This window comes from Lactuca serriola, chromosome 1 (assembly GCF_051521515.1).
Source record: "Lactuca serriola cultivar US96UC23 chromosome 1, Lser_US96UC23_V15, whole genome shotgun sequence".
NCBI classification, from domain to species: domain Eukaryota; kingdom Viridiplantae; phylum Streptophyta; class Magnoliopsida; order Asterales; family Asteraceae; genus Lactuca; species Lactuca serriola.
The window spans coordinates 63504315-63523809 of NC_136408.1; the positions used below are offsets into that span (position 1 = coordinate 63504315).

General features: G+C 35.6%; 3 protein-coding genes across 3 annotated transcripts; all 3 read left to right on the forward strand.

Moving 5' to 3' along the window:
• The first annotated feature begins 9355 nt into the window (after positions 1-9355).
• On the forward strand, positions 9356-10274 carry LOC145056243 (uncharacterized). Its single transcript, XM_079004188.1, has 2 exons — positions 9356-9743; positions 9883-10274. The coding sequence occupies exons 1-2, from the start codon at positions 9356-9358 to the stop codon at positions 10272-10274; spliced, it is 780 nt and encodes a 259-aa protein (XP_078860314.1).
• A 355-nt stretch (positions 10275-10629) lies between these two features.
• LOC145068904 (putative FCP1 homology domain-containing protein C1271.03c) lies at positions 10630-12300 on the forward strand. The gene is made up of 6 exons (XM_079015876.1): positions 10630-11123; positions 11214-11295; positions 11386-11452; positions 11549-11716; positions 11825-11885; positions 11955-12300. The coding sequence occupies exons 1-6, from the start codon at positions 10868-10870 to the stop codon at positions 12152-12154; spliced, it is 834 nt and encodes a 277-aa protein (XP_078872002.1). The 5' UTR covers positions 10630-10867; the 3' UTR covers positions 12155-12300.
• A 3414-nt stretch (positions 12301-15714) lies between these two features.
• On the forward strand, positions 15715-19319 carry LOC145056259 (uncharacterized). The gene is made up of 9 exons (XM_079004189.1): positions 15715-15964; positions 16059-16140; positions 16238-16304; positions 16404-16586; positions 16671-16731; positions 16818-17017; positions 17840-17891; positions 18341-18363; positions 19221-19319. The coding sequence occupies exons 1-9, from the start codon at positions 15715-15717 to the stop codon at positions 19317-19319; spliced, it is 1017 nt and encodes a 338-aa protein (XP_078860315.1).
• Positions 19320-19495: the final 176 nt, after the last annotated feature.

The following is a 19495-nucleotide window of genomic DNA, read 5'->3' on the forward strand; positions in this document are numbered from 1 at the left end:
GCCTTGCCAGGGTTCGCCTGATACCTGCTAACCATGCTCAAGGCAAAAGCTACATCGGGTTGAGTACACGTCATAGCATACATGATCGATCCTACAGCCGAAGCATAAGGTGTTCGACTCATTTCTGCTATCTCAGCCTCAGTGCTAGGGCTTTGTGTCTTACTCAATCTGGTGTTACTCTGGATGGGTAACTCTCCTTTCTTGGAGTCCTGCATGCTGAATCTCTTCAGCACCTTATCCAAGTAGGTACTCTGACTAAGTCCAATTAGTCTTTTACTCCGATCTCTCAAGATTCTTATCCCTAGAATATAGGCAGCTTCACCAAGGTCCTTCATAGCGAAACACTTCCCAAGCCAGGACTTTACTTCCTGCAGGGTTGGAATGTCGTTTCCTATGAGTAGTATGTCATCCACATACAATACCAAAAAGCTAACTATACTCCCACTAGCCTTGACATACACACAAGATTCATCTTCACTCCTAGAAAAGCCAAATTCCTTGACCTTTTCATCAAAGCAAAGATTCCATCTGCGAGGTGCTTGCTTCAATCCATAAATGGATTTCTCAAGCTTACACACTCTATTAGGGTACTCGTTGCTGACAAAACCCTCTGGCTGACTCATGTAAACATCTTCAGCCAACTTTCCATTAAGGAAAGCGGTTTTGACATCCATTTGCCATATTTCATAGTCATGAAATGCAGCTATGGCTAACAGAACCCGAATAGACTTAATCTTGGCTACCGGAGAAAAGGTCTCATCATAATCCACTCCAGGAATTTGAGAGAAGCCCTTTGCAACCAGTCTAGCCTTATAAGTGTGTACTTTACCATCCATGTCGGTCTTCTTCTTGAAGACCCATTTGCACCCTACTGTCTTACAACCTGGTACATTTTCAACCAAGTTCCAAACTTGATTGTCATACATGGATTGTATCTCGCTATCCATAGCCTCTTTCCATTTAGCAGACTCGGGGCCTGCCATGGCTTCCTCGTAGCTGTTAGGGTCATCTTGACTTACTAGTGTCTCATCACTAATAAGTGTCTCACCTTCTGCAGTAATATGGAATCCATAGTAATGCTCAGGTGCACTCCTAACTCTCGTGGAACGTCTCAGAGGTACAGATTTGTCAATTGGCTCAACAGGAGTTTCCTCCTCAGGTTGAGGGCTAGAGTTTGAAGTTCCTTCACCGCTTGATTCTTGAATTTCTTCAAGATCAATTTGTCTCCCACTGTCTCCTTGGCTTATAAATTCTCTCTCTCGAAAGACTCCTCTTCTTGCTACAAAGACCACATTGTCACTAGGTCTGTAGAAGAGGTAACCAAAGGATCGTTGTGGGTAACCGATGAAAATACACCTCTCGCTTCGAGGTTCGAGCTTATCATGAGTCTCACGTCTCACGAAAGCCTCGCAACCCCAAATATTGATGTGGTCTAGTTTAGGTACTTTACCAGTCCACATCTCGTGAGGAGTTTTGGCAACTTTATTTGTAGGGACTAGATTAAGAATATGGGCGGCAGTCTCCAAGGCATACCCCCAGAATGAGATTGGTAGCGTAGCTCGACTCATCATGGAACGAACCATATCTAACAAGGTTCGATTGCGCCTCTCAGCTACACCATTCAACTGTGGTGTCCTGGGAGGTGTCAATTGTGAGACTATCCCACATTCCCTTAGATAGTCGAGGAACTCTGAACTAAGATACTCACCACCACGATCGGATCGAAGCATCTTAATATTCCTGCCCAATTGATTCTCGACTTCCTGTTTCAATTCCTTAAACCTCTCGAAAGTCTCTGACTTATGCTTGATCAAGTATACATATCCATATCTACTATAATCATCAGTAAAAGTCAAATAATAACGATTAGCATCCCTTGTGGCATGTTTGAATGGTCCACACACATCCGTGTGTATAAGGTCCAACAAACCTTCACCCCTCTCACACGAACCTGTGAAGGGTGACTTTGTCATTTTTCCAAGTAAGCATGATTCGCAACTATCATCTGACTTTAGGTCAAACGACTCCAAGACTCCATCCTTTTGGAGTTGGCCTATGCGTTTCTTGCTTACATGTCCAAGACGACAATGTCATAAAGATGCTTTATCCAAGTTATTATTAGTAGAATCAATACACAAAACATTATTTCCTAAGTTATCTACAACAGATACAGCTTCATACACACCATCACAAGGTAATGCTTTAAAATAAAGAACATTATTAAAGAAAGCATCAATAGAACCAACTTCATTATTAAATGAAAAGGTAAACCCTTGTTTGTACAAAGCATGAAAGGAAATAATATTTCTTGCCATTCCTGGCGAATAACAACACTTATTCAAATCTAAACTAAACCCACTACTTAGCGATAAAGTATAAACTCCAATCTTGGTAACAGGTATAGCTTTCCTATTCCCCATGATCAAGTTTATCCTTCCTTGCTCCACATCCTCACTTCTTCTTAGTCCCTGCAAGTCACAACAAATATGAATACCACAACCGGTATCAAGGACACAAGAATTAGAATGGGGTGAGTTATTAGAAATGATAGTGTAAATACCTGCATGGTTGGGTTTAACTTTCCCATCCATCACATCTTGCTGGTATTTTGGGCAGTTCCGCTTCCAATGAGCTTTTTCATGGCAATAGAAGCATTCAGCCTCTTTTGGGTCAGAAGAAGGAGTAATGAAACCTTTCTTGGTTCCACTTGAAGAAGAGCCATCAAGGGTCCGAGCCTTGGTACCCTTAGAAGAGCTCTTTCTCTTCCTCCCTCGACTTTTCCCGATTGCCAAAACCGGAGTAGAGTTATGAGTAGGAGTGATAGCAATCGACTTCCCCTTAAGACCTGATTCTGCGGTCTTGAGAAGTCCCTGAAGTTTGCTGAGGGTGACTTCTTCCTTGTTCATGTGATATGTCATGCGGAATTGATCATAGCACGATGGTAAGGAATGCAAAATAATATCTATTGCAAGATCCTCCGGGAAGTTCACATTAAGCTTCAGCAAACGATCCACATACCTTTGCATTTTCTGCATGTGGCTCGTGACGGATTCCCCGTCCTTCATCATGGTTGTTATCATGGAGCAGATGATTTCATACCTCTCTTGTCTTGCACTTTGATGGTATCTTTCCATCAAATCTTGGTGCATGTCATAAGGGTAGAAATCCTCATAAGATTTTTGGAGTTCCGCTGTCATCGTGGCCATCATGATGCAAGCCACTTTCGTAGCATCCCTTTCATGTGCCCGAAATTCAGCGATCTCCTGAGGAGTTGCAGTGGACTCATCAATCTCCTTAAGCTCCTTGTCAAGGACATATTCTTTGTCCTCGTAGCGGGTAATCATCCTGATGTTTCTGATCCACTCATTGAAGTTGGACCCATCAAAGGTGACTTTCCCACACAAGTTCATAAGGGTAAAGGAGCCATTAGGATTAGAGCCAGAAGCATTGTTGAAAGACATCTGAAGGAAAGAGGACAAGATTAGTTTAGATATAAGAGACTCCTTAATAAAACACCCAAATGTAATATTAAGGCTAGGATCCAATCACAATATAATATAACTTAGAAGAGGTATGCCGTAATCTAAGCTATATCATATTTGAAAGGTAGGTGAATGACAATTCACCAATTTCCACCACGAAAACCGCAATATTTTAGTATTAGGTTTTTGAATGGTTCTTAGAAATTCCTAGATTCTTTGAGATTCAATGAACTTTTCAAAGACATGTTTCAATCTCGAGTGTGCCCTCCAAGTTTTGTGACTGGGATACCGAGGATCACAAAACGAGGTGTGAAGTAACCATGCAAATCACTTGGTACCCTTAAAGTTTATCACTCAATCGATGTGCCGGTTAACCACACACGCTCCATCGATACTATAATAAACCCTAAGTCACCCTTTACCTACCTTGTTAAGTCCAAGTTAGTGTGCCGGTTAACCACACACGCTCCACCAACGACTTAATCAAAGTGTAAAGTGTAATTTCATGGAATAGCACCTTATTCACATTTTTCCTAAAGTAACTAAGATTGGGGATTTAATAAAACATTTAGTTACTTTATAATATTCATCATACTTTGAATGAGAATTAATAAGTCCTTGTCTTACCCGTTCGGCTAACGACCCTCCACCGATCAAGCAAGCGGTGGGTGAGAGTGGACACCCATTAAGTCACCATTTTATAGGCAACAACCTTATACCCACCTTATAGACCGGCTTCGTGAATGAGGCGTACTAGCGGTAAGACGACTTTGTTCTTATACATATATATATATATATATATATATATATATATATATATATATATAATTATTAAATCATAATAATATAAGTATAAGGGTTGAATTTTAACTTTTAAAATTCTAGGGGTTGGAACTAAAGTTTTAACTTAACTTTACTTGTTCCAAAACTTGAGGGCAAGTTTTGTAAACTTTCAAAACTTTTCATTTCTTGTAACTTATGAGTTTAATAGAGTAATAAAATGAGGACTTTTCATTTTTCCTAACTCTTGTGTTCTTTTAATGGTTTTTAATCCAAGAGACTTTTGGTTTTCCATAACTTGAGGACAAGTTATGGACTCCATTAAAACACATTATGATCATGAATTAATCTACCACAAAGGTTACAAATAATTCCTATGATCATCTAAACATCATAAGAACAAGAATATGAATATGAACACTTTCAAGAATCAAAATCACATTTAATCTTTGTAATTTTGATAGCTTGTTGTTGTAAATGAGTTAGAAAAGACATTACACCTTATAAAATAAGTTTTCAAGTACCAAAACATTTTAGGGTAATGATTCTAATCCATTTCCAGCAACTCAAGTCGAAATTCTGCACTCTGTCGACCCTACTCGCCGAGTGCATAAACCTACTCGCCGAGTAGGTTGAAGATACACATGAAATCGACGAGTCCTCCCCATGGACTCGCCGAGTCCATCAGTCAGACAACAGAATTTTCGACTTTCTTCAACTTTTAAGCACAAATAACAAACAAACAAGCCTAGGCTCTGATACCACTGATGGGTTTTGAGCATTCTAACACTTCCTAAGTGTACATGCAACCCTAATAACCTTGGATCTATGTTTGTCTAATTATCATGCAAAGTTGAATTCCAAGGTTATATTCCTATCTAGCATACATGGGGAACAATTTTAACTTGAATCATAGATAGAATAACTTACCTTGTTGTTGATTGTGTTCCTTGAAACCTTGTGAGCCTAGCACCCCAAGTGTGATGCCTCAAATGCTTCACACAACACCAAATGCTCTTGGAAAGACTCTTGAGATAACACACACTTCTCAAAATCGGCCAAGCCCTCTAGTTTCTTAGTGTTCAACTTGTGTAGCCAATTTTGTGGAGAATGGGACTCTTATATAGTGTTGGCACATCTAGGGTTACACCATGTAAACCCTAATGTGTCATGACTCTTCATTTCCATGACCCATGGGTTTGTAACTCCCATGGAGTATCCATGGAGCATCCTATGGGTAGAACCCAACTTGATAATCCATGGAGCCTCTTAGCCCACTATACAAGATATGGATGATTTACATAATCAACCCATATATTTAATTAGTTATCCTTTGATCACTTAATTAATTCCAAATTAATTCTTGATCAAACTAATCAAATAATATTATTAATATATTAGAACTTATAATATATTAATAATCTCCAAGTGTTATTTCTCTCATTTAGTCTATCCAATTGCATGGTGCCATGCAACCCAAATGGACCATGCCGGGTCGGGTCAAGTACAAGCCCGAAATAGTTATGGACTTAGACACCTTATCCAACAATTATGTGGTAGTGGTAGGGGTGGAAGAGTCCCCAGTTACCAGTTGAAAGATACCAAATGGGAGGTTAGCTCCCGACTATCGGTTGAAAGATACATAAGGGGAGGTTAGCTCCCGACTACCGGTTGAAAGATACCGAAAGGGAGGTTAGCTCCCGGTTACCGGTTGTAAGATACCGAAGGGGAGCCCGACTCGCAGTCATGTTAGCTAGATACCGGTTGAAAGATACCAAGGGACGAACCTTATGTGGTATGTGGTATGATGGGGGAACTCACTAAGCTTCGTGCTTACAGTTTTATGTTTTGTTTCAGGTACCACTTCAGCGAAGGGACGATGATTACAACACCATGTCATTCTTGGGATTGTACTCTAATGTTATTATTGTTTTCATGATATGACTTTGAGACATGTGACTGTAGTTTTGATGAAATGATATGGCTTGATGATATTTTCTTATAAATTATTTTCTATATTGTTATATCAAAAATGAAATTTTTGGTCTTAAAAATTTGGGATGTTACAGACGTCTTCACCCATCCTTCTTTTTTTGGTACTTCAACTCTGGCGAACCAACACCGTAACCTATTGTCTCCTTATCTTTAGTGGGTTGTGGTGTTGATTCGACGGAGTTGAAGGACCGAAAAAAGAAGGGACGATGAAGACGTCGATATCACTAAAGATGAAAATTAAATAGAAGTTGAGGAGGACGAGAGATGGGATGGTGAGGAGATACAAATATATGGCGTCTACTAATTTTTCTTAAATATATAAAGAATAAATACATAACCAAGAAAATTAATTAAAAAAATAAATTAATAAGGGCACAATAGTCTTTTTAGGTAAGACAAAGACCAAGCTCGTAACAAAATTAAACAGTAGGGATCATCCGAGTTAAATAAATAAATTAATTAAAAAATAAAAAGTAGGGATCTCAGAGATACAAATATGTGGGGTGTATTAATTTTTTTAAATATATAAAAAATAAATACATAAATAAGAAAATTAATTAAAAAATAAATTAATAAGGGCACAATAGTCTTTTTAGGTAAGACATGGACCAAACGCGCAACGAAAATAAACAGTAGGGACCATCCAAGTTAAAAAGAATAAGTTAGGGACCAAAAACACAAATTTCCCCGAACCACACGGACCATTCATGTAATTTACTTTTGCTTTTCGTTTTGTTTATATTTAATTATTTTTTTGTACACATCTAGGTAATGATCTTGTTGAAAGCGTTCACATCTAGGATTTAACCTGCTATAGTAGGTCATAATGGTCTTATGTAAACACTTCCAACAAGTTTGTTACCTAGATGTGTACAAGAAAAAGATAATTACCCAGATGTGAACATACTAAAAAGTTAACTACCTTAATAAATCATTTTCCTATTTTCTAATGTTCTGTTTCTGGTATGATTGCAAACATAGTTTTTCTTCAACTTAAAAAAAATTCAAATACCCTTGACTGTGCAATTTATTTCTCATGTTCTTATGTTTGCCATTTGTGAATATACAATTTGGTCCACTATTTTCCTTTAAATTTTATAAAAACTTCAAATGCCATTAAGTGTGAAATTCTTTTGGTATCATGCTATTTTTTATTTTTTTATTTGTGAATACATAATCTGCTGTTCAACTTCAAGTTGAACTTATTTGGGAAAATATTGTTTGTTTTAACTTAGGAGATGACACTTTCATTTTTATATTCATTAATGAAAATTTCAAGCATGATAATCTAATATAAATTTCAGTACTCCTCTGTCTGAAATAAGTTTATGCCTTTCCTGTATTAATTGAACATCACTATCCATGTGTTCTTGCGACTCTTAGATTTTTTATTGAAACTATCAAAATATGGGTTTCTTACATCTCTATCCTCGTGTGCTTGCAACTCTTAGATTTTTTTTATTGAAATGATCAAAAGATAGGGTTTATAATCGACATGATAATGGAAAGTTGGGTTACTATAGATAAGAAAATTGGGTTACTTTAGATAAGAGTTAAATGATACATTGGTATAAGTTTGGGTTACTTTAGATAAGAGTTAAATGATACATTGGTATAAGTTCTCATACGAACAACTTTCAAATTATTAATATCTAGGACACTTAAAGGGTGGTGAAGAAATTTATTACTATTCACTTAGTTATTATTGGTTCAAATTGGTTCATCCTATAGTTGACAATGACTTTTCCATTTTGTACAGAGCCTGAATAAGAGTCAAATTAAATGTAAAGAGTGTCTACATACAACCTCATGAGCTGAACAAGAACCTCGTGAACTGAACAAGAATCTGATCAAATGTAAGGAGTCATCCAAGTGATGCCAACCATCAAGTGTAATACAATTACCTTTTCAATGCAAATTGAAATCATATTTTTTTTGCTAATTGACTTTTCATCAACTATTTTTATTATCCGCTATTTGAACATGCTTTGCAAGTGATGCCAACCAACATGCCATACATATGACATGTAAGTTAATTATAAAAATATATTTTTCATTCCTCTTCTCATGCAAAATGTGATACTATTACATCATAAGAAACACAAAGTTATATTTTCATTCATTTTCTATAAACTTGTAACGAAATCTGTTTAATTTACTAGCATCAAAATTTTAAATATAATGAGCTCAACAACTATCTAATAATGACATAGGAAAAAAACAGATGGCGTTTTTTCACTTTTTTTTGGTATCCATGCCCGGTGAAGGCCATGGGTAGACAGAAGGCATAATGCCCATTCTTTTATGGGCACATTTTATACTATATTGAGAATAGCCTATGAATGTAGTCCACTAATCCACTTGTCCAAGTCCACATTTGTAATTCGTTGATCAGTGGGAGTTGGGATTTGGGACGTACGCAAGAACGCAACGCCAAAACCAGAAGCGATTGATCATTCAGGCTTCGACACTTTATCCAACATTCCAACGACCATCGATCAATTCTAATTACCCTTCGATTGAGTTTAATCGATCACTAATCTGCTAATCAGGTAAGTGTTTTAATTTTACAGTCAAACACTCAAACCCGAATTGAGAATTGGTATCATAATTGTTTATTGTTGGTTGGTAATTTGGTATTTATGAAGAATTAGATTCGAGTTTTACACTTTTAGTTTATATGATATAATTTTTTTTTGTCTTTTTACAGTAAAACAAGAAATCAATAATATATTATATATGTTATCACTTATCAATATTCAGAATAATAGAATTCAGTCAATTTCATTCAATATTCATGTCTCTAGTTTGTTTTTTGTTCCAGACCTCGGAATTGAGTAATGAGTATCTAGTTTGTTTTTTGTTATAGTATTCAGAATCCAGTCAATGACTATTGTCTAATTTATGTTATAAGAAATTAAATGTTATCAGAAATTGAATGTATTTATAATTTATGTTATCACAAATTGAATGTTGAATATGAATACTTTATGTCTTTATACTTGAATGAATAAATTATCATAATCATTTTATTAGATTTATACTTGAATGGTATTTGAAATTTGAATGAATGTTGATTGTTGAATGTTGAACTTTTAATGACGAAGTCTAAGCAACCATCTGATAGTCAAAAACGTAAAAAAAGAAAACTAGATGAAGAAAAGAGAAGGGTTGACGTCGGTGCATTAGATAAATTTATCTATAAACAATTTGTTGAAGAAAAAGATAATGATGCTGTAATTGCAAGTGAAGCAACTTCACTAGCAGAAAAAGTACTTGGTGACTTTGAATTTTTGGTATCAACTATTATTTGGTATGAAGTACTAAACCATATGAATATTGTAAGTAAGGAGTTACAATCAAATGATATGCATCATGATAATGCTATTACAGAAATAAACAAATTGATTGAGTACTTCAATGAGTATAGAGAAACTAGTTTTTCAAAAGCGATTGTTGAACCTAAGGAGATTGCTATTGAAATAGGTATGAATCCATTATTTCCACAAAAACGTTTGATTGTAAGGAAAAAAAAGATTTGATGAGAGTTAAAGTAAGGAAGAAGTTTCATTTACACCTGAATATAATTTTAGAGTCAACTATTTCATGTATATTGTTGATCAAGCCATTTCTTCTCTTGAGACAATATTGGAACAATTCAAAGAGTATGACAAAGTATTTGGTTTTTTTTTATTTCCACGTAATTTGAGGGGAATTGAAGATAAAGATCTTAAGTCGTATTGCCGTCATCTTGAAAATGCACTCAAGTGTGTGGAAAGATCGGATATTGATGCCGATGAACTTTATACGAAGTTGAAGTTATTTGAGACATTGGAAACCAATGAATTTAGCAACCCTATAGATATTTTGAAAATTTTGAAAGAACTTGATTATTTCCCAAATGTATGCATTGCATTTAGAATATTATTGACTATTCCAGTAATTGTCGCATCTGCAGAAAGAAGTTTTTCAAAACTGAAGTTTGTGAAATCTTACTTACGCTCCACAATGACATAAAAAAGACTTAGCGGTTTGGCAATGATATCTATCGAGAACGAAATCTTAGAGAGTTTAAACTATGGAGATTTGATCAACCAATTTGCAATCAAGAATGCTAGAAGAGCTTCACAGGTCGTTGGTTAGTTGTTACGATATGTAATTACTCATTAAAATACTATGATTTTACTATGTTTATTATTATCAAATTTATTGTCATTTTAATAAAAAAAATTGTTTATGTAATTTAATTAGTTAAACGTTAAGATCTAAGAGCTTTTTTTATTCGCCTTGTCCTAGATATTTGAATCCTTGGTATCAAGTCGATTTTCTTACCCCTTCATGAGTTTATCTTTAATAGGGAGAGGCCGAAGACGTCCGAACTCATGAAAGTTGTTAAAGAAATTATTTTAACGTTATTCCACTATTAACTTTCTCACTTCATGCCTCTCTCTCCTTCCTAAAATCCCAGACGCCTGGATGTTAGTACTATTGAAACGGCCGCTAGTGATTGAAATCCCAAAAGCCTTCTCGTTTCTTAGTTGCCATCAATATAAACCATTCCATATCACATCATTACAACCTACCCCAAACCAAAAACCATTCTTACAAAAATGGCAGCGGAAGAATCGAAAATCAAGAATGTGGCTATTGCTTCCGATGACAGTCAAAGCAGCGAAAAAGAAGAAGAGATTAAACACGAAAAAGAAACTGATCTGGGTATTTCGTTGGATAAACTTAGCCTTGGTCCCAAAAAGAAACTGCTTGTGATTCCTCTTGGTGGCCTCATTGTTCACCGAGCTCATGTTCGTGACCGGGGTACCCTCCCAAAAAACCGCCGCCCTGATCTGACCTATGGAAAGTTTAAGGGTGAGTCTAAAATTCTAGCCATGCATATTTTCATTTGGTTATGAGGGTATAATCCAAATATTTGTGAATAACATATGTACGTTTATACAGTCTACAAAAGGCCTTTTTGTGAAGAATTCTTGAGGTTTTGCTTTGAAAGATTTGAAGTCGGACTATGGTCTTCTGCCATGGAGTTAGTATCCTTGAGTTTTTGTATTATATATCATTAATTGATTAATTGATCACTACGTTAATTTACAAGTTTCATTGATGTTTCTTTTAGGCATAACATAGACAAAGTTCTGACCCAAATAACCGGGGAACTTAAAAACAAGTTCTTATTCACGTGGGTGAGTTTAATTAAACTCACTTCGATGCATCTTCATTTTTGGTGTCAAAAAAGCCATGAAAACTCTTGAATTGTTGTTTGTTATTTACCCTTACAGGATCAGAATCAATGTACCAAGACAAGATTTACGTGTTTTGGGAATGACTACAAGCCATTATTCTTGAAAGAACTTAAATATATATGGGAGCAGAAATACCCGAGTGGAGAATACTCGTCGTCTAATACGTTGTTGATCACCGACCCAGAAAAAGCCCTTTTAAATCCTGTATTATTCTATATCTTTAATTTGATATTTTATGTGTATGTATATGAATATAAAATTCTTTGTCCTTTATTTTTATTCGATGGTCTTTGTTTAATTGTTTTGTTGCAGCCTAACACTGCCATATTTCCTAAGGAGTATGATATTAAGAATAAGAACGATGATTTTTTAGGTAAAGATGATACTGGTTGATTTATGGATATATATGTGTGAATTTTTTGCGATAATTAATATTGATCAGGTCCAAATGGGGAGCTAAGGGCATTTTTGGATGGACTTGCTGACGCAATTGATGTTCCAAGTTATGTTAAAGATAATCCATTTGGGGAGGCTGCGATAACACCTTCACATCACTGGGATTTTTATTCGGAGATAATTAGTTCGGGTGGCAAGGAAGAAAGGTATGATGACGAGTTTTGGGATTCTGACCGGAGCTATTAATGTTTTGCAGTTGTGGGTTTTGGAGCTTTTGGTAATGGCGTTTTGTAACTTTAGTTTGTTTTGAACGATGGATGTTTGGTTTTGACATTACCAATATTCAAATAAAATAACTAAATGTGTTATTAAGGTCATTATTATGAATATTTTATTGTAGCCTTAGTTTTTTTATAAAAATTATATATATATATATATATATATATATATATATATATATATATATATATATATATATATATATATATATATATATATATATATATATATATATATATATATATATATATAATCGCGTGTTGCATAAATTTAATTGATAAAAAAAAATCGAAGATAAAACAAACACCCTTAGGCTCGCCATTTCAATATTTCACTTTAATTGATAAAAAAATCTAAGATAAAACAAACACCCTTAGGCTCACCATTTCAATATTTCACTCCGCACCATATCATTTTCCTCATATCTTTCACATCATTTTTTTGAAGTGAAATATCCACCTATCAAACATACAGCTCTAGCACTTCTAGGACCCCTTCTAAGACCCCGAGCATGTGGGCGTGATGTATCCATGCATCAACGAGAGCCACAACACTTTGTGCTTCTATGGTGCTGGAGAACTGTATGGCCTTATTAACCTTTGTTTAGTGGTGCTAATTAGTCGTTGTCACGATGTTAAAACATAGGCTACAAGGAATACCACCACCACACTCCACATCAACCCACTCAACATTTCACATATTTTCACCTTTGGAGGGTATACCACCACTGCACCCTTTCACTACAAGTTTTAGTACATGTTTAGGTTCTAATGCATACAAGAGAAAAAGAATGAGTTGGTGTAGTGTTGAAGCGTGGGAACCAAGCACCAAATTCAACATTTGTGGGCACCGAACATCGAATTGTGTTGCCGCACTATCACCGAGGCCACGTCACATCATCGTGCATGCACCCTGTATGGTAGTATGCCCCATAGCCTTAAAACCTATCTATAGTTGATTAATTTCCAATATTTATATATTTTATTTTTCTGCTAATTAGAACGGATATAATACACTTGAATTAAACAAAAGTTTAAAAAATGTTTATGAACTTTCGATCATTGATTTATATATATATATATATATATATATATATATATATATATATATATATATATATATATATATATATATATATATCAAACTACATGTATTATGGCAACCAAATAATTACGATGTTGACAAAACTACAAGATTAGTCCATCTGTTATTTAAAAAACTTTGGATGGAGTTCAAAAACTTTCTTATTTGTATAGAAGGTCCAAAATCAAGGTTTTTCCTTATTTTTATTTAGTCCATGGACCACTTGAAAGGACGATTTTACATTTTTTTTTTTTTTTTTTTTTCTATTTTCTATATTTATGTTAATACCTTTTTTATTTTAAAAGAAAAAAAAACTAGTCCTACCCACCTTATCACTCCATCGGTAACCCCTCCTATCTTTCTCTCTCCCCCCCCCCCCCCCCCCCTCCCCCTCTGACACACACATACACACCCGCAGCTCAAAAAACACACCCACACCTTTAACTCGACCCTTCATATTCTTTCATCATCAAACCCATCCACCAAAATCTTCCTAATATGTTTAAAACTCTCATTGCTCCCTGTAATCTCCAAATTCTAAAGATGATGACGATGATTTCGAAGAAGACCCATATCTGCAAGCAGTGTTGTAAAACTCGCCGAGTTGACCGATTACTCCTTCGAGTACTCGCTACTCTCCCCCTTGCCGAGGCGAGTTACATGATCCCGAGTACTCCCTGATCGACCCCTTACGAACTGAGTAGTGTTGTGAAATTCGGTCAACTTGGTGATTAATATGTATAATATACTTAATGATTTATTATTGAACACACACATGTGATTATTACTATATATATATATATATATATATATATATATATATATTAAATTTTCAGTAATTATTCACGAAGTGAGACCATTATGCGTTTTCGTTTTTTGTGTATTCACATGTATCCGATTTTGTTATATATTTCAATCAACTTATGATTTGAACATATATAATTTCTCTAAAAATATTTCTACACAAATTTCCAAATCCGAGTACTCCCGAGTACTCGCTACTCGGTAGTCGGCCGAACAGGTACCGAGTAATGAATTCTATAACCTTCTCTGCAAGACCTCAAGTATGTCTACCAAATCAAAAGAGTTAACTCGTTTGGCCAAAAATCCTTAAATACATGGATTATTTAGTGGATGACATGGGATAGAGACATAATGATTTGGTGTTGCTCGATAGGAATGAGAATTGAGAGAGAAAGAAAGTTAAAGAGAAAGAAGGAGGTGTCTCTGATCTAACAACCCACCCACCACCGATACCTCACTCATCACCATTTGTTGCTCATGCCATGAGAAAACGAAGGTGTTTGTTTTTGGGCTCCAAAACTGTAACAAAAATGGAACTAGGTCATTGTTACAGGTGACTTCGTAGATAAATCTCATGATGGAGTCGGAGATACCCAAATTTACCCAAAGGGAACTGTATTTTTCGGCCGTTTGATCGACCTACTCCACCCATCTGTTTAGTGGATGATTCCATCCTTTAAGGAACGGGATTGAGCGGTAGGTCTGAACATGGGATCAACAACTTCTTTGAGGAATTTAGCTACTGGGTTTAGGAATATTACGATCCTAGGAGCAAAACAATCATTTGTTAGTGAACCCATATGCTCGATGGTTGACTCTCTCTGATGGTTCGCTTGTCATTACTGTATGTTCGGACCTTGAAACCTCTCCTGATTTCAGTCGAAACTAGATGTTGATTTCCATGGCATGATATTGGTTTCGATTTTAGGGCTCCAATGATTTTGATGGAGTTGTTTTAAGGAACTGTGTATGTTGATTTCCATGGCATGATATTGGTTTCGATTTTAGGGCTCCAATGATTTTGATGGAGTTGTTTTAAGGAACTGTGTATGTATGTGTTTTTACTGACGAGAGAGAGAGAGAGAGAGAGAGAGAGAGAGAGAGAGAGAGAGAGAGAGAGAGAGAGAGAGAGAGAGAGAGAGAGAGAGAGAGAGAGAGAGAGAGAGAGAGAGAGAGAGAGAGACCATAGGGGCGGGGTGAGCCTTTTTTTTTAATGAAAAAAGTACTAAAAAAAACAAAAAAAAAAAACAGAAAAGAAATTAAAATGACCATTTCAAGTTTACCAAAAACCAAAACCAAACAAAAACCTTTTGGACCATTATCCAAGTGAAAATCCATCCTAAGTTTTTTGAATACTACATACACCAATCTTGTAGTTTTGTCTATGTTATTTTGATTATGCCATGTTGATTAATGTTAAAATTAATTTTTTGTTTACAACGGGTTAATTACTTTTATTTTAAATATTAAAAATCTAGCATTTTACCAAAATTAAAGAAAGAAAAAAACGTTTGAGATAACCTTCGGCTTAGGAAGACGTTTCATTTCACGCATAAGCCTGTTGGTTTCATAATTGCTCTTTGAGTATATCAACACATCAAAACATACCCGAATTCAAAGTTTAAGCCATCCTCACAAAAATGGCAGCCAAAGAATCCAAGATCAATAATATCGTCGTTGCTTCTGAAGACAGCCGAAGAAGCAAAGAAGAAGATGATGAAAATGAAACAAGAATCGATTTGGGCATTTCATTGGATAAAATCATCCTTCGTCCCAAAAAGAAACTGCTTGTGCTTCCTCTCCGCGGCTTCATCTTTCACCGAGCCCATCTTGGCAGTCGGACCATTCCCAATAACCGCCTCCCTGATTTCTCTTACGAAGATTATCTGGGTGAGTCAAAACTTTTGGCCATGCATGATTCCATTTAAGTATGATCGGAGTATAACACAAACTTTGCTCAATAACACGTGGATGTTTTATACAGTTTACAAAAGGCCTTACTGTGAAGATTTCTTGAAGTTCTGTTTTGAAAGATTTGAAGTGGGACTATGGTCTTCATCTATCGAGTTAGTATCATTGTGATTTCTTATATTATATGTCATTGATTCACTTTTTTTTATTCAAATATATTTACTTAACTGCATGCATGTCTGTTTCATTTAGGGATAACTTAGAAAACATTCTGACCAATATTGTCGGAGAACTCAAAAGCAAGTTCTTGTTCACTTGGGTGAGCTTAACTCACTTCCTTCACAGTATCTTTATGTTTCGATGTGTATTTATTTTTTTTACTTTTATGAAGGTTTGTGTTATTATTTACACTTGTCAGGATCAAAATCAATGCACTAAGACAGAGTTCATGTGTTTGGAGAACAAAAAGCAGCTGGTGTTGTTAAAAGAACTTAAACAGCTATGGGAGAACAGGGACTCGAGTCTTCCCTGGTATGAAGGAGAATACTCATCTTCTAACACGTTGATGATCACTGATCCTGTGAAGGCTCTAGCAAATCCTGTATTACGTTTGCTTATATGATTATTTATGTCAATACGAATATTTACATTAAAATTAATATTTGGTGCATGGTGTTTGTTGCAGCCCAACACTGCCATCTTCCCCGAGAAGTACGATGCTGAGAATATGGACGATGATTTTTTAGGTAAAAGTATACATTTACTTTTTAGATTAAGGATGATAGTTGGTTTAAAATTAATTTTGAGTTTTTTATGAAAAAATGTTGATAAGGTCCGGATGGAAAGTTACGAGTATATTTGGATGGAGTTGCAGAAGCTAAAGATGTGCAAAGTTATGTGGAAGATCATCCATTTGGGGAGCCTGCTATATCACCTTCACATTCTGATTGGGACTATTATTCGGAGATACGTTATTGTTATGAGTATGAAGATACTTTTGTCGTCGATAAGAATTGGGACTACTATTCTAAAGTAATGCTTTCCTTTAGAAGGAATTGATTTTTAATTATATATTATACTAATTTAGAAGCCGCTTGTGAACAATATTCTTTTGTGATCGGTTGGAATTTATTTTTGTTTTTCTTTTTTTCTTTGGTAGGTTTATTTGTTATATATAATTTTTTTTTCTTTACCCTTCTTCAAGATGGTGCTCTACACTCAAAGGGCACCGCCTGTGTAGTCTAGTAAGAATGGGTTTGGTGTCCATACATGTTCCTTTTGTTTCCTATCAAATACATCCACTGGACATAGTTTCAAGTAAGAAGTCCTCTCTATTTCCCACTTCTGAAAGTAGGGATGAGCATCGAAATCGGCCCGGGAACCAAACTTGGTGGAAAATAGAAACCGAATTGGACCGCTGGTTCTACCGGTCCAAAAAATCCACAAAGAATATCGTCCTACTCAGAGGGCAATTGGATTTAAATACCCACTTGACTGTTCCTGCAAGAAGCAACTCCCTCTGTGTCTGTCTCTGTTTGAACCACTGATTTCGCTTGTTATGCTGGATTAGAACTTCCTTAAATTATCGTTGTCTCTCTTCGAGGGTGATAGTCGTGACACAAACATGCCATTGATGCTTCGACATACCCCCAATTTTGGATATGTAATTATTCTCCCAAAGCCCGTTTCTAATATCAATTACAAAAGAAGTCGATTTATTCTTTGAAGTTTCGATCAGGCCATTGGCCCTCTTTTGTCTCTGTATCTTGAAGGTTTTTATACAGGCAACCCCTAATTTTCGTTTTTAGAAATTACCCACAATCATATGTTGATTGGTTTCGTTCTTTGTTGCAGCTTCTTGATCTGTGTGTTCATTCTAGTTCATTTGAAATACCGATTGTGGAAGGTATGTGTTATTTTTTTTTTCTTCATGTCCTTGTTTGTTTTCCTTGATCATTGCTCCTGCTCTTAATCGATTACCTCTTCCACTGTGTATTAGTGACGGATTATCGAAAAATTAGAAATTTGGGCCATTCACGAAGCGGGCCTTTTGCGGTTGCACACCCAACAACTCTTTAGGGTCGGCCTGATGTTTATACACATTTAATGAGAAAATGGATAAAAATACTTTATATATATATATATATATATATATATATATATATATATATATATATATATATATATATCGAGGTCCGTCCGTTTATTTTGAAGGTCATGTACGAGAAGTAAATGAATACTAAAATTTTAGATTAAAAATGGATTTGCAAAAGATAATAGAGAATAGGGTTTTTAAGCCCCCGATTTTCCAAAAAAAAAAAACTCGTTTTTTTTTTTTTTTTTTTTTTGCCACAGATGCCTCGAATACCGGAAAATTGGTTCAATTTTCCCTTTATCCTGATTTTACCTTCTATGGTCGGTAGCCCACCTGGTCTTCTTCTCAAACCCTCTCTACCTTAACCACCATCTTCGATTTTGCCCTTCACCACCGTCTGCTTCTTCGATCGACGGGATCCAAAGAAACAAGAAAAAAATTGCAGTTCTCTCACTCTCCAAAATCGAGTGAAGGTTCTTCTTCCTCTTCTGATTTCGATCACCAATAATAGGTGGTGCTTGGTATCGAAGGGGCGAGTTTAGGAGCGCAGGACTTCACATTCATGGTTTGAGTTGGTCAACTATAAAGAGCAGAAAGCGGAATGCCCAAGAGGATAGAATCAAAGACAATCTTGATGCAATTTTAGCTTTTCTTTAGCGGGAAAATCTCTTTGGGAGCAATAGTAGCAGTTAACAGTAAGCAATAGGGGAAGTGAGGCTAGAGGAAAGGAGCAAACCCTACGTCTAATCACCGATACTTGGACCTGTGGGGACTGATTGGTTCCCCTTAGGTGGATTGGTCCCAACAAGGCTATATGTCTACTTGGCTCTGGTTGTAGGCTTTTCGCTTTTTTTTTTTTTTTTTTTTTTCTGCAAGAGGATCAATGGAAAAAGGAATTGAATTCTTTGAGTTCTGAATTCAATTAAAGAAGGTTTCAGTTCTGAATTGTGTTTCCAAAATCTCGTTTCAAGAACAAAAAAATCTTGTTTGAGTTCTGAATTATGTTTGAATTCTTCTTATTTGAGTTCTAAATTGTCTTTGAGTTCTGAATCTAAAATTAGTTCCTTGTTTGAGTTGTTCTGAAAATCTTCTTTGACTTCTGAGTTCTTGCTTGAATGTGTGCGTATGTTTGTATTTCAGTTAAGAAACCATGTGTGTTTGAGTGGAGAAGATGATGGTGGTGTGATGATGGGTTTCTGTGATGGAGGGATAATGGTGGCGTTGGGTGGTGGTGGATGATGGATGGTGTGACATCCCCATTTTCACGGCCAGAAAATATCGATTTTGTTTATGCTTTGTTTAAAAATCAGAGTAACATTTTAAATAAAAGTGTATTTTACAAAATAATAATAATAATAACAATAATAATAAAAGATCTTTTAAATTGACGTGAGGAGCGGAAATTTGTTAAAACC

What these genes read in the sequence shown, in the direction of transcription:
- LOC145068904 (XM_079015876.1), top strand. Translation starts at nt 10,868, where the DNA reads ATGGCAGCGGAAGAATCGAAAATCAAGAATGTGGCTATTGCTTCCGAT. An exon ending in CTATGGTCTTCTGCCATGGA is followed by an intron (nt 11,296 to 11,385) that starts GTTAGTATCCTT and finishes TGTTTCTTTTAG; the next exon opens with GCATAACATAGACAAAGTTC. An exon ending in AAAAAGCCCTTTTAAATCCT is followed by an intron (nt 11,717 to 11,824) that starts GTATTATTCTAT and finishes GTTTTGTTGCAG; the next exon opens with CCTAACACTGCCATATTTCC.
- LOC145056243 (XM_079004188.1), top strand. Translation starts at nt 9,356, where the DNA reads ATGACGAAGTCTAAGCAACCATCTGATAGTCAAAAACGTAAAAAAAGA. An exon ending in GGAGATTGCTATTGAAATAG is followed by an intron (nt 9,744 to 9,882) that starts GTATGAATCCAT and finishes TTGTTGATCAAG; the next exon opens with CCATTTCTTCTCTTGAGACA.
- LOC145056259 (XM_079004189.1), top strand. Translation starts at nt 15,715, where the DNA reads ATGGCAGCCAAAGAATCCAAGATCAATAATATCGTCGTTGCTTCTGAA. An exon ending in CTATGGTCTTCATCTATCGA is followed by an intron (nt 16,141 to 16,237) that starts GTTAGTATCATT and finishes TGTTTCATTTAG; the next exon opens with GGATAACTTAGAAAACATTC. An exon ending in CCTCGAATACCGGAAAATTG is followed by an intron (nt 18,364 to 19,220) that starts GTTCAATTTTCC and finishes TTTGTATTTCAG; the next exon opens with TTAAGAAACCATGTGTGTTT.